At 43.5% G+C, this 15684-nt stretch overlaps 1 protein-coding gene across 3 annotated transcripts in view; it reads left to right on the top strand.

The window, feature by feature from the left end:
* EFR3B (EFR3 homolog B) overlaps positions 1-11442 on the top strand; it is a 385565-nt gene extending 374123 nt beyond the window's left edge. For all 3 annotated transcript variants that reach the window (XM_077489234.1, XM_077489235.1, XM_077489236.1), the window contains one exon: positions 3450-11442. In XM_077489234.1, coding sequence (XP_077345360.1) covers positions 3450-3555 — 106 coding nt within the window. In that variant the 3' untranslated portion in view covers positions 3556-11442. The remainder of the gene's footprint in view (positions 1-3449) is intronic.
* The last annotated feature ends 4242 nt before the right edge of the window (positions 11443-15684 follow it).

Below are 15684 nucleotides of genomic sequence, written 5' to 3'. Positions count from 1 at the left end.
TTGACGTCATCATGTTCCAATGTATTATGAACCCTGCTTTGGTCTTGATGACATCTGTACCCTACTGTAGCTCACTGGAGCACGGGGGAGAAGACACTGCGGGGACTGGTCTAGTTGAGGGGGGGGGGGATTGGGTAGGTAAATATTCTTGTTTTTTATTCCTCTACACTAAAACAAGCAATTATTCCTTTGAGCTCACTGATTGGAAAAGAGAGCTTAGGAGTGACCTTATTAGAAAGCTGCTTCTTCTTCATTATCCAGTCATAGCCTTCAACTGCCTGCTTGGCTGCATTTGAGAGCTTACAGTCTAATTAGTTATTATGAATTCTGCTTCCAGACTCTTCCACCTTACCAACTGCCACCCCTCTCTGCCAATCCCTCCATTGGCTTCCAATCGCCCAATACATACAACTAAAAACACTAACAACTTACAAAGCCATCCACAACTCAACCCCCGAGCTACATCACCAACCTTGTCTCAAAATATCACCCAAACCATCCTGTCCTCTCCTCCCTCTACCTTCTGCTCTTCTGTTCCCTTGTCACCTCCTGGAGTCCTGGATGCTTACCAGGACTCCAGGAGGTGACAAGAAGTCCAGGACTTCTCCAGAGCCTCTCCCTCTCCGGAGACTCTCCCATCTTCTAGAACTCCCTACCCAAACCTCTGCCGCTATCTCTTGCTTAGTCATTCCTTAGTATAAACAGAAAAGTCAGTGCTACTATCCATACACCACATAGATAGCAGAGCTCCCAGGTGCTCGATCCACAGTCGCTGGCTGAGTAGAGTAATGTGGAAAAAATGATCTGCACTCCAGTTGTTGCTCTTAAAAAGTCTTAATTTTTTTGAATAGCCACAGTGAACAAACGCAGATTAAGTCAGTTGACGCGTTTCAGCCTATAAGGCCTTAGTCATAACCACCACTGTTCACTGTGGCTATTCAATAAAATTAAGAAATGTTGTCACTATCTGGAAACTGACGACTGAGGATCTAGGTAACTGGGATCAGTGGAGAATTTATTGATTACAGACATGATTGTTTACCCTGGTTTTCACTTGATGTAGCTACCTTTAACTTTACTTTTTCTTTTTTTTTCTTTTTATATGGTTGTTCCTTCCTCTTAACACTCCGCGATGTTAGTTGTAACGCAATGAATATATGCTGTATCCTCTTGATCCTGCATTTGCCTGCCTTAAGTGTAATGCAAAACACTGAATAAAAAGTTACAGTGCCGTGCGAAAGTATTCGGCCCCCTTGAACTTTTCAACCTTTTGCCACATTTCAGGCTTCAAACATAATAGATATAAAATTTTTATTTTTTGTGAAGAATCACCAACGAGTGGGACACAATTGTGAAGTGGAACGAAATCTATTGGATTTTTGAAACTTTTTTAACTAATAAAAAAATGAAAAGTGTGGCGTGCAAAATTATTCGGCCCCTTTGCGTTAATACTTTGTAGAGCCACCTTTTGCTGCGATTACAGCTGCAAGTCGCTTGGGGTATGTCTCTATCAGTTTTGCACATCGAGAGACTGAAATTCTTGCCCATTCTTCCTTGCAAAACAGCTCGAGCTCAGTGAGGTTGGATGGAGAGCGTTTGTGAACAGCAGTTTTCAGCTCTTTCCACAGATTCTCGATTGGATTCAGGTCTGGTCTTTGACTTGGCCATTCTAACACCTGGATACGTTTATTTGTGAACCATTCCTTTGTAGATTTTGCTGTATGTTTGGGATCATTGTCTTGTTGGAAGATAAATCTCCGTCCCAGTTTCAGGTCTTTTGCAGACTCCAACAGGTTTTCATCCAGAATGGTCCTGTATTTGGCTGCATCCATCTTCCCCTCAATTTTAACCATCTTCCCTGTCCCTGCTGAAGAAAAGCAGGCCCAAACCATGATGCTGCCACTACCATGTTTGACAGTGGGGATGGTGTGTTGAGGGTGATGAGCTGTGTTGCTTTTACGCCAAACATATTGTTTTGCATTGTGGGCAAACAGTTCGATTTTGGTTTCATCTGACCAGAGCACCTTCTTCCACATGTTTGGTGTGTCTCCCAGGTGGCTTGTGGCAAACTTTAGACGAGACTTTTTATGGATATCTTTGAGAAATGGCTTTCTTCTTGCCACTCTTCCATAAAGGCCAGATTTGTGCAGTGTACGACTGATTGTTGTCCTATGGACAGACTCTCCCACCTCAGCTGTAGTTCTCTGCAGTTCATCCAGAGTGATCATGGGCCTCTTGGCTGCATCTCTGATCAGTCTTCTCCTTGTCTGAGCTGAAAGTTTAGAGGGACGGCCAGGTCTTGGTAGATTTGCAGTGGTCTGATACTCCTTCCATTTCAAAATGATCGCTTGCACAGTGCTCCTTGGGATGTTTAAAGCTTGGGAAATCTTTTTCTATCCAAATCCGGCTTTAATCTTCTCCACAACAGTATTACGGACCTGCCTGGTGTGTTCCTTGATCTTCATGATGCTCTCTGCGCTTTCAACAGAACCCTGAGACTATCACAGAGCAGGTGCATTTATACAGAGACCTGATTACACACAGGTGGATTCTATTTATCACCATCAGTCATTTAGGACAACATTGGATCATTCAGAGATCCTCGCTGAACTTCTGGAGTGAGTTTGCTGCACTGAAAGTAAAGGGGCCGAATAATTTTGCACGCACCGCTTTTCAGTTTTTTATTTGCTAAAAAAGTTTAAAATATCCAATAGATTTCATTCCACTTCACAATTGTGTCCCATTTGTTGGTGATTCTTCACAAAAAATAAAAATTGTATATCTTTATGTTTGAAGCCTGAAATGTGGTAAAAGTTTTAAAAGTTCAAGGGGGCCGAATACTTTCGCAAGGCACTGTATTAGATAAAAAAAAAAATTAAGAAGCTTTAAAAGCAATAATCTGAGTGCGGATAATTTTTTCCACATTTGTCGTTCCTTAGCCTGAAAACCTATTTTCATAATTTCATAGTCTCTCCTCTAGATAGCAACTTTATCTTACTTTCTTGAACAACTCATCACCACACAGTTACTTTTTGTATCGCTTCCCTCCTCGCTTTAGAATGTAAGCTCTCGGGAGTAGCCCCTCTAATGCAAGCCATAGATTATGTAATTTTCTTTCGTACGAAAAGAAAATTACTTGTTCCCCCGATCAACACAGTCAGAACACAATGGTCACTGCTAGCGGTCGCATACAAAAAAATCTTACAGGCTGGTTGTACTGAAGTCAATTGATGGATCCACTGGATAATTAAAGGATACAGTCAGCCTGTCCATAGATGGTTCGAACCTCCGATGGTCCCTGTTGAAACGGCTGAGATTCGATCTATCTATGACCGGCTTAACTCTCTTGTATTGAATTGTGTTGTAACTGTACTGTCTCCCTTTATTTTGTAAAGCGCTATATAAATCCTGTATAATAATATAGTCACATTTATTCTAATATTTTGCAGCCCCCCTCCAAGTCCTTCGGGCACCATCACGGCATCATTCGGGCAGACGCAGAACCACTCGATTCCTGTCTACGAGATGAAGTTCCCTGACCTTTGCGTCTACTGACTGAACAATAAGAGCTGACAGAGTACAGCCACCTTTTCTTCCCATCGTTAGCATGTTCCTCTCTGTGCGAGAGACCTGCAGTGTTGGTACGGGAATCCTCCCTCTTCCACTCCAGCAGCACCTGGTGCCAGATTACCGCTATATGCTCAGATGTTCCTCTGTTTGCACTAAACCCTGTGGATGCCCTCTCCATACATTAAGCTGCTTTGTTCTTGTAAGCAGGATGTACAGCCAGAAGAGATACATAAGGACACTTCCTTTAATTCTGTAATGTATAGTATGTATAGTACTCTTGTGAGTCACTAATGAGATTTAGGCGGGTCCTTTACAGTACTCAGTGATAGACGACGGCATCGTGTTGGGCTTATTCGATCCCCCCATTCACACTTCCGTGGGTAAAAACCACGGAGTTTTAACATGTATTTATAATACAAGGTTTTGTATTGCACTGCTTTTGTGATTCAGATATATAGCAACACCAGCTAGGTGAAGCAGGAGATGTTGATTCTGGTATCTTTTGGGGTTGGAAGAGTGGTCATCGGGGCGGAGGGTCCCGACGGGGTGCAAAAGAAGGGTTGAGTTTACGTGAGGGTTGGTTAGTGTTAGGATAACAAGCAGGGATATAGGCAGAGACAGTGTTAAAGCTGAATTCCAGGAATTCAGCTACTTTGCAAAAAAATTAAGACACAATATGAGTTAAAGAGGAGCTCCAGGCTTCCCGCAAAAAATTTAAAGATGGCAGCTACAAGTACGGTAGCTGCTGACTTTTAATATGAGGACAGTTACCTGTCCAGGGATCCAACGATGTCCTCACTAGAGCCGATTCTTCAATTGGCTTTGGGTGCATCTTAAGTAAGGGGAACTGACAGTGAAGCCTTGGCCAGTTTCATACCGTGCATGTGCGAGCGACGCTGTGCTATGTAAATGGTCCGGTCCCGCGGTCTTCTGGGACTCATGATTTGTCCCAGAAAGCTGCAGGGGGAAAGAAGGGGGATTGCCGTAGAAGCAAGGGAAACTGACAGTGAAGCCTTGGCCAATTTTGTACTGTGCATGTGCGAGCGACGCTGTGCTTTGTGAATGGTCCGGTCCCACGGTCTTCTGGGACCCATGATGTGTCCCAGAAAGCTGCAGGGGGAAAGAAGGGGGATTGCTGTGTAAGTAAGGGAAACTGACAGTGAAGCCTTGGCCAGTTTCGTGCCGTGCATGTGCGAGCGATGCTGTGCTTTGTGAATGGTCCAGTCTATGGTCTTCTAGGACCTGTGATGTGTCCCACAATGCTGCAGGGCGAATTGCTGCAGTGCATCTGACTGGAATCAGGAGCGGGTACCCGTCAAAACCAGACACCCGCTTTCCACTCCACCCCCAAAAAGTACCAATTGTGGCAGTGGAGAGGGGGTGAGGAGGAGGGGGGTGCAAACCAGCAGAACTTACCCTTTTAGGTAAAGTTTTGCTTTAAGTGCAGTGAGGTGCATTACACCGCCTGGGCTTATCTTTATTATATATATCTAACAGCTTTATAGTAATCCCAGAAGACAGCTATCGTCATAGTTCCTAAAGAGTAACATTGATCCTTCTGGGCTCTGCATCTTGAACAGGAGAGTCACTGCAGCTGCTATGCCTGCCTCTCCTCTTGCCCATTCACAGAAGCCTTTGTATTATGTGAACACATTCGCAAAATACAAAGGTTTCTGGGAATGGGCAGCAGAGGGGAGGGGCTTTCTTCTCTATTACAGCCCAGAGTTTTGAGTGTCCCATGAGTGTAATTCCCGGAAGAGCAATATATCTCTCAGATATAAAAAATAGAGATAAGCCCGGGAGAGGTCATGCAGCTCCTTGGATTTAACTCATAGTGGGGCCTGTTTACTAAAGGAAAATCCACTTTGCACTGCAAGTGCACTTGGAAGTAAAGTCGCTGTAGATCCAAGGGGGACATGCAAGGAAAATAAAAAACAGCATTTTAGCTTGCACATGATTGGATGGTAAAATCAGCAGAGCTTCCACTCATTTCAGATCTTCCCCTCAGATTTAGAGCGACTGCACTTCCAAGTGCACTTGCAGCACAAAGTGGATTTGCCTTTCGTAAATAACCCCCGGCGTGTCTTCTTGTTACAAAGTGGCTGGATTCCTGGAATTCAGCTTTAAGGTCTATGATACTCAGGGGATGATTTACTAAACCTGGAGAGTGCAAAATCCTGGCACAGCCAATCAGCTTCTTCAATTAAGCTTTGACAAATATACCTGGAAGCTGATTGGTTTCAATGCAGAGCTTTTGCACCCTCCAGTTTTAGTAAATCAACCCCAGTGTGCTTTAGCAAACTAATGCCCTGTACATACGGTCGGACAAGCCGACAACAAAATCCATCTGATTTTTTCAGACGGATTTTGGCCCAAACTTGTCTTGCATACACACAGTCTCACAAAGTTGTCGGAAAATCTGATCGTTCAGAACGCAGGTGACGTAGAACACGTACAACGGGACTATAAAGAGGGCAGTAGCCAATAGCTTTCGTCTCGTAATTTATTCTGAGCATGCGTGTCACTTTGTCCGTCGGAATTGTCTACACACGATCGGAATTTAAACGTTGTTGTCGGAAAATTTTAGATCCAGCTCTTAAACTTTGTGTGTCGGAAATTCCGATGGAAAAAGTCAGATGGCGCCCCCACACGATCGGATTTTTTCCGACAACAAGATCTGATTGCACATTTTCCATTGGAAAGTCCAACCATGTGTACAGAGCATAAATGTCATCCAGTTAACATGTACTTTAACGTTGCATCAATTTACTGCCAACCAATAAGACAGAAATGCCGCAAAATAATCAAAACACAGCGGTTATGTTGTTTTGGTGTTACTATATGTTTGAATTAGAGTGCCTCTCTCTCTGGGTGTATTATACCCAGCCCACCTATAATACAAGGCTTTTCCCATTGCAAAAGCATTGATAGTTGTGTCATGAGTGTTTAGTAGATTTAACAAATATATGTTAAAGGACATGGAAAGACAATCAGGAATGTACTAAAACGCCCTACATCTCAAACACAAATTTGTATAAAGCCAAACTCCAGGGGGAAGAAAATGACTCCTGCAAAGGGGCTCCCCTACACAGCATTCATTTTTTATCTATGGTACCATTAAAAGGCAGTTTTACTTACCTTATCAGTCGGTCCCCCAAGCAGCTGGTACTCTCCTCCCTCTTGCGGTTTTGGCTTGTAGGTGGGCGCCTTGGCATCCTCACTTACCATGCAAGACTGCTTTACCTGCATTGTAGATGCCGATGTCAGAGTGTGACGGGTGGGCAGAGTGCCAAAATAAAAGACTCCAGTGGACCTGTCGCACAGAGAGGAGGAGTCTGCAGGGGAGAGGGATAAAGTAAGTAAAGGTGCTTTTCATTGGTACCGGGGGCAGAAATGAACATTTAGCCCTTGCAGTGCAGGGAAAGGATGCCGCCCCTGCAATGGTATTGTTCACATTTCACCAGGAGCTCAACTTCAAAGGTGTGAACAGAGCCCAGGCAGAAAAACTGTAAGTAAGCGTATTTTAAAAATAATTTTCATAACGTACTTAAATGTGTCAAAGTTTTAGATGATATATTTTTGAAATGTTTAATGGGTGAAGCGGTGTTCTCCAGCACAAACATAACCCACTGGCCGGAAAGCCCATAGAAGGATGCTGCCAAATGTCACGTTTGAGCCTCATTTTGCCTGTAATGGCTGCTCACATAGGTTGCACAGCAACATTACGGTAATGTGACAAATATATTTTTTTTGTGTGTGTATTTGGGGAAACTGTTTCATATGTATTTGTTGGTGTTAGTAGTAGTTCTTTCACATAAAGTTCCTTGTTTTGTGTAAGTAACCAGTCCTCTAATAACATGGTGTGTGCAGTGTTAGCCAATCAGAAATCATCCTTCATAAGTCTGCCTACCCTGAGCTGCTGTAAGGTGATTTCATATTTGTAGCCAAGAGATACTGAAAGCTGTTGCTGTCTGGATACTTGATAAACCCATGCATGTACATATCACCAAACAGGAGACACTTGTACATAGAGCTGCGAGTGAGGGGGATTTCACCATTGTGTTATTGCACTAGTTTTAGTTGTGTTGCCCACATTATGTGTCGGTAAAGTCACCCCCATATTTTGGAAAGAAGAGAGCATATGATGTATATAATGAGTTCTAAAGCTCTATAATGAGTTCTAAAGCTAGACACATGGCATGGGCCAAGGGGTACTTACACAAGAGGACGGGGGGTACAAAAAAAGCAGATCTGCAACCTATGCTGCGGAGGTAGTTCACAGTAGATGGCTACAATTTTTAGCTTTTTCCCCCTTGGGTGCTAAAGGACCTTATCACATCTGATTGTGCAATCAGATGCCTTGAGAGAGCCCGCCAGACCGAATACAAAGTGATTACAATGCTTAGGTAGGCCCCCCTGTTATATATTTACTGGTAAATAAGAAAGAGATTGCACAAATACTATTTCATTGTACATGTGACCAGCTTATGAATTGTCATTTCTTTACAGCCACTTATTTAAGAATATAGTTGTATTGGATTGGTGGCTGAGGACTTCAGGTGAATACGTTAAAGTGTTTGCAAACTCATCATTTAAAATAAAAAATAAACATACTTACCTGCTCTTTGTAAGGATTTTGCACAGAGCATCCTCGATCCTCCTCTTCTCAGGTCCACCGCAGGTGCTCCTGGCTCCTCCCCCCGCTAAGTGCTCACCATAGCAAGCTGGTTGCCTTGGGTGACTTGTGTGGGCTTACTCCCCTGCCCCCCCCCCCCGCTCCTGCTTCACTCACTGTGGTAGACAGCAGCGGGAGCCAATGTAAATATAGGGGGGGGGGGGGATGCAGAGAATACATCAAGGTAAAAATCCTTTAGCCTTAGGAGCCACTTTAATATATTTGGGTTCACATTTGCTGCTAGTTGATGTTGTCATAACATCCAGGTCACGGCACCAAAATGTTGAGAAATATATTTTCCTGTCAGGCCTATGTATGTGTATATAGATAAGCTTGACAGGATATGCTACAGTTGGCAGGAATTTGCTTACGCGTTTCCAATAGGTTATAGGTAAATCAGTAGGGGGTGAATGACAGACGGCATTTGTATATTTATTGGTTTGGGGACTCTTAGCCCCTGTACACACAGTCGGACATTCTGCCAACCAAATCCGTTGGATTTTGTCCGACGGATTTTGTCCAACGGATTCTGTCCGAAACTGTTGTATACACACGATCGGACCAAGTTGTCGGAAAATCCGATCATTCAGAACGTGATGACGTTATTTCGTTACGACGGGACAACGTTCAGGCTAGTAGCCAATAGCTTTGGTGTAGGAATTTGATCTGAGCATGCGTGGCACTTTGTCCGATCGGAATTCTCTACACATGATCGGAGTATGTCTGATCGGACCAGTTTGTCGGAAAATATTTCCAACAAGTTGGAAAATTGGGTCTGACGGATATTCCGATGGAATCAGTCCGATGCATACCACACACAGTCGGATTATCCGACAACATGGTCCGATAGAACGCATTCCGACGGATTCTCCGACCGTGTGTACAAGGGCATAGAGTGTTTAGGAAGTAGTTATGTGCCGCCACCTTTTGGTATTGGTTTACAAAAGTGACAGGTTATTTGTATTACACCATAGGGACAAACTTTGCCTACTGCATGTGTCCACCCTGGCCTCCCCTCTGCACCTGGCCTCCCCACTAACTATACCCCTGTGATATTGGTTGTGAAAGTTCCCGTATGGATCTGTGAACCTGCAGGCCAAAGTTGCCTCTGAAAGATCCTCCTAGTTCGTTTCTTACAGGTTATGATACAGTCTGATATATTTTATGTACCACTTCTCTTCCATAGCCTCTTCCAAGACCAAAGAGACAATGAATCACATTATTACCCCCCACCCCTACAACTTTTCATGCAGCCATTTAGAGCAAAGAACGTTATCTGGGGCTCAGCTCATATTACTTGTGTCCTGAGGATATACAGATGTGGACAAATCTACTGATACCCTTCCACAAAAAAAGGAACCCACAATTTTCCATGAAAGTAATCGGCATCCACTGAGGAGTGGAGTTTGTAGTTACACTGGGGTGGAGTTTGTAGTTACACTGGGGTGGAGTTTGTGGCCACACTGGGGTGGAGTTTGTGGCCACACCGGAGCAGAGTTTGTGGCCACACTGGGGTGGAGTTTGTGGCCACACTGGGGTGGAGTTTGTAGTTACACTGGGGTGGAGTTTGTGGCCACACTGGGGTGGAGTTTGTGGCCACACCGGAGCAGAGTTTGTGGTCACACTGGGGTGGAATTTGTGGCCACACTGGGGTGGAGTTTGAGCAGATAAAACCTTGACATGTCCCCGATATTAAGGTTCAAAGATTAGAGGGCATGTTAAGGAAGTTTGAATAGCAGACAGCCCTCAATGTTGGTCAGGAAGGCCCTTTAAAAATGGCACAAGAATAGGTCTTTTTTTGTCTCATTTTAATAGGTCAATCTAAAACTAACATTTTTTTCAATTACTTGTTAGATGCAGATGGTCTCTTATATGTCCTGGGGTTATCAGACCTCTACAACCCTCCCAACCTGCTAAACCCAAACATAAGGGACACTTGTTGCCTTTGGAGTTTCTGGTTTATATGAAGAAGTTAGAATATGCATTGTCTCCCCTAGCTATGGGTCTATGTGGTGTCCGGTTACAACAAAAAATCCCTATAAACAAAAATTACACTGCACCGGAGAGGTACCACTCTTTATGTTTAGAAAGTTATAACAAATCTTATTACATTATAGAAAAATTTAAAACCACATTAGTTGTGCAAATATACTTGGGTTGTAATGCACATAGTTTGTACATGACATAGCAATCGCACATTCAGTGTTAGAGACTCCCATATAGATGTTCACATGGAGTTATCTTGCTTGTTTGAAGCGTTTCTGTAAATGGAAAATAACGATTAACAGTTCATATTCAAAATACATTTATTCCATTACATATCCTTAACATTTACCAAAATATTTTACATGCACCAGTTATGAGTAAAATAAGCACAACCAATTAAAAACAGCCAATGGATGAGCAATTCCCCAAATGTAGAAGAATCCCGTGTTCTAGTCCAGCATATGTGACAGAAGAATCAACTTATTGACGATGACAGGATCTGATTGTTCCTATCATGAATAGGATCCTCAAGACATGAGAGGAGCCACTAGATGATTCAGCATGAAGCTATCACTGCAATATCGCTATTGTTGGATTGCCCCTTCAAAGGGAATCTGCTACAAACCTGGGCGAGCTTAAACCGAAGATGAATTTATACATAAGCAGAAATTAGCCTGAAAACCGCATGTCATACAGATCTGCAGATCCTAATAAAGACAGTTATATTTTTATGTAAATGTTGACTTTTTCTGCATGGTTGAGGTTGGCCAACCACCTTATTATGTACAATATAAGGTCTTTAAAGCCAGAACGGGGTGGGGCCAAGGCCAGCATTACCAAGAAATATCTAGACTAGTTTGACTTCAGGTGCCGGTACCTCTGGTCTCTAAAAGTCACCTCTGGTTATTCAGTTTTTAATCCCATATATAGTTTGGGTTGCTTATGTAGGTTTGTGACAGTTCCACTTTACCGTGGCCTTGTCACTGAAAACACCAATTTTTGTGAATAGAATGATAACCCACCTAATGCCTACTGATATCTGTAAATGTCCCAGGTCATTCTCATAATATGTATATACCGACTGATGTACAGAGTCTACATGTCTTGTTGCCATTTTGTCTGTGAAGGAAGGTTAGACTGATGGATGTAGCAAATGACTGGACATTTTTTGTAGCTGTTATGAATAAAGTTTGTGTTGACCTTCTGATCAAGCTCTGCCTGTGCTTCTTTTTTTAATATTATAATCTTTATTGATTTTTTAAATGTAAACAAATATACCAATCAATAAAAGGCAATTGGAGAAAATATTGTGGAAAGACAAAGCATTTGGTTGTAGGCCAGGTGGAATATGGTATATTGCTTACATCTATGATGGTAATAGAAATTTAGTGTAGGAGATCCTCTTATGCCGCATACACATGATTGGAAATTTGGTCGGAAAAAAGCTCTGATGGTTTTTTCCGACGGGATTCCGCTCAAGCTGTCTTGCATACACACAGTCACACAAAAGTTCTCAGAACTTTCGACCGTCAAGAACACGGTGACGTACAACACAACGACGCACTGAGAAAATTAAGTTCAATGCTTCCAAGCACACGTCGAATTGTTTCCGAGCATGCGTAGGAATTTTGCACGTCAGACTTTGTACAGACAATCGGAATTTCCAATCTGAACTTTTTCTGACCGAAAAATTGAGAACCTGCTCTCAATCTTTTGCTGGCTGAAATTCTGGCAGCAAAAGTCCAATGAAGCATACAGACGATCGCATTTTCCGACCAAAAGTTCTCATCTGACTTTTGCTGTCGGAATTTCCGATCGTGTGTACGGGGCATAAGTCATACAGTTATTTTTAGTCATATAATCTGATATACAGTCACTACAGCAGTCCCAGATACATCATTAGAGTGAGCGAGTGTCTGATCATTCCTTGTTAAGGTTGGTGGGTCAAAGCTTTCCCATGGAGGTGAAGAAGTCCCCTGGTCGTCCCTTTGTACTTTTTGACATCAACTTTTGAAACTCTTTATAACAATTGTTTATCAATCAGGGTTTGTAAATCATAGGGTCCCTCCAGAAGTTGCTAAGGGTTCGCTTAAAGGCTAAGTTCACAAATAAATAAATAAATGCACATGTACATGTATTTTATTTTTCTTAGGAGTCTGCAGAGCATTGCACCCATGATTAGCAGATCATGGGTGCAATGTAAGACTCTTGCAGACTCTTATGCCGTGTACACACGATCAGACTTTCCGACAACTAAACCGTGGAATTTTGTTTGAAGGGTGTTGGCTCCAACTTGTCTTGCATACACACGGTCACACAGATGTTGCCCAACAATTACGAACGTGGTGGCTTACAAGATGTATGTGATGTCTCCATTCCGAACGCTAGTATTACAAGACCGAGCGCTTCCGGCTTATCCTTGATTCCGAGCATGCGTGTTTGTACTTTGGACAGTTTGACGACACACATTTGTTGGCGGAAAATTTGAGAACATGCTAGCCAACATTTGTTGGCGGAAAGTCCGACAATTGTCCAATGGAGCATACACACAGTCAGACTTTCTGCCAACAGCCTGACATCCAACATTTCCCATTGGAAAATCCAATCTTGTGTACGGAGATTTAGTTTAGCTGTCCATCCACACCTCCCGTACAGGCTAACAGTTATTGGAAGTCTCATTGAACTACAAGAGCTTTCACCAGCACCCTCATTGAGAACTACAAGTCAGCTGCCGCGGTGGAAGACAGGACTTGTAGTTCCTTCTTTCGCAGAACTGTGAATAAATGATAAAGCAGTGTGGGCAATTCCCTGAAACCTGAAATTCTTTTTGGGGTTCCTCCTCTGGGGTAAAGGTGTTGGGAGGGCTGATTTAGAACATGAAGCATCCCATATAGCTCTATAGAATCTGTTATTTACAAATCCTATATTGTAAAAGGACTCCTAATAACCTAATAAAAATCAACTCATACCTGCAATAAAAGTGATAAGGGCACCCATATCATAGAGAATATATATATCTATATATATATATATATATATATATATATATATATACTTGATAAATGTAGGAATATCTAAAATCTTGTATTCTACTATACTCACAGGGGCATTTCTGGATGAATAGCAAAGTCTTTGTGTAATATGTCAGTCAGTGTCCTCTCTCCTAGTGGGTGTGTAGAGGAGATATGTATATGTATATTCTTTATCCAAGGCCGCATTTCCAACTTACTTATAGGAATTTGTTTCTTAGTAGAAATTAAAGAATCCTTTGTTTGTTCAATACTTCAAGAAGAGTTGTTTTATTGTTCATAAAGATAAGCAAAGACAGCTAGCATCTGGTAACGTATGGCATGGTGATGGCCTCAGAAGGAGGAAGAGACTTCGGATGTTACATTCTCCAAAGTGTAGAGTTCCTTCTCTTCCCACCTCTCTTCCTCTATTCCTGACTACCATACAATCCTCATCCATTCTTATACCGTTTCATAATGTTATGTCAGCATTTCCTAATAATAACACCCATTCTTATATGGCTTCAGTTTAAATTAACCACTTCAATACTGGGCACTTAAACACCTTCCTGCCCAGACCAATTTTGAGCTTTCAGCGCTGTCGCACTTTGAATGACAATTGCTCGGTCATGCTACACTGTACCCAATTGAAATTTTTATCATTTTTTTTCCCACAAATAGAGCTTTCTTTTGGTGGTATTTGATCACCTCTACAGTTTTTATTTTTTGCGCTACAAATAAAAAAATACCGAAAATTTTGAAAAAAAAATGTTTTTTTTTGTTTCAGTTTCAAAACTTTGTAAATAAGTACGTTTTCTCCTTCACTGATGGGCACTGATGGGGCTACACTGATGGGCACTGATAAGGCGGCACTGATGGGCACCAATGTGGCACCAATGAAGTGGCACTGATAGGCGGCACTGATAGGCGGCACTGATGGGCGATACGGATGGGCGACACGGACGGACACTGATAGGTGGCACAAATTGGCACTGATAGCTGGCACGGATGGGCGGCACGGATGGGCGGCACGGATAGGCGGCACAGGTGGGCATGGATAGGGGGCACAGGTGGGCATGGATAGACGGCACAGGTGGGCGTGGATAGGCGGCACAGGTGGGCACTCATAGGCGGCATCGGTGTTATACTATAGTAATGGATGCCAATCAGTGCCAAACAATAATGCATGCCAATCAGTGATGCCCATTGTGGGCACTGATTGGCATCCATTATGGGCACTGATTGGCACCCATTGTGCTGACTGGCATCCCTGGTGGTCTAGGGAGGATTATGACCTTTATTACCTTTTCCCTGGTGGTCTGGTGGCATCCCTGGTGGTCCAGTGTGGGCATCCTGGGGGGGCTGTGCTGATCGATCAGCACAGACCCCCCCGTCAGAGGAGCAGCCGATCGGCTCTCCTCTACTCGCGTCTGACAGACGCGAGTGAGGGAAAGCCGATCACCGGCTCTTCCCATTTACACTGTGATCAGCCGTGATTGGACACGGCTGATCACATGGTAAAGAGTCTCCGTCGGAGACTCTTTACCGAGATCGTAGTTGCGGGGTGTCAGACTGGCACACAGCAACAACGATCGCCGCGATGCGCGCCCCCGGGGGCGCGCAGCGGCTCATAATCCTGATCACGTCATATGACGTCCGGTCAGGATTATGCAACCACTTTGCAGCCGTCAATTGCCTATAGGGCGGGCGGCAAGTGGTTAAATTCTATAACTCCACCTATTATCCTGACATATTAACTAAGAATAGAAGTACCTATACAGCAGAACGACTTATCTCTGCCCTCTGTCGCTGTGACCTTCAAAGACTAACAATACATTATAACATTCATGTCTATCATATACCGTATTTATCGGTGTATAACGCGCGCCTGCGTATAACATGCACCCCAAGTTTAGGAGGGAATTTTAGGGAAAAAAAACATTTAGGAGGGAAGTTTAAAGGAAAAAAAAAACAACTTACATTTATATGCCCATCAGTGTCATCTGCAGCCTTGTCCATCATTGCAGCCTTGTCATGCATCCTTATGCAGCCTTGTCCACCATTGCAGCCTTGTCATGCATCCTTATGCAGCCTTGTCCACCATTGCAGCCTTGTCATGCAGCTTTATGCAGCCTTGTCCACCATTGCAGCCTTATGCAGCCTTGTCCACCATTGCAGCCTTGTCTATTTAAATGGTCTCTTTTTTATTTTTTAAAATTGCCCCGCCGAGATACAGAGCCGGATGTGTATCTTGGCGGCGTGTGGTAGTTCTCGGCGGCCTCAGACCGCCTTCGGCTCTTCTCGGCAACTTTCGGCCACCGAGAGCGGCCGAAGGCGGTCGGAATCCGCCGAGAAGAGCCGAAGGCGTCCGAAAGCTGCCGAGAATGACCGAAGGCGGCCCGAAGGCGGCCCAAAGCCAGCGAGAACGGCCGAAGGCCGCCGATA

The sequence above is a fragment of the Lithobates pipiens genome, unplaced genomic scaffold (assembly GCF_037356315.1).
Source record: "Lithobates pipiens isolate NorthernLeopardFrog02 unplaced genomic scaffold, aLitPip1_a1.2 Scaffold_18, whole genome shotgun sequence".
In the NCBI taxonomy this organism is placed as follows: domain Eukaryota; kingdom Metazoa; phylum Chordata; class Amphibia; order Anura; family Ranidae; genus Lithobates; species Lithobates pipiens.
This window is presented reverse-complemented; position numbering and strand designations above follow the sequence as displayed.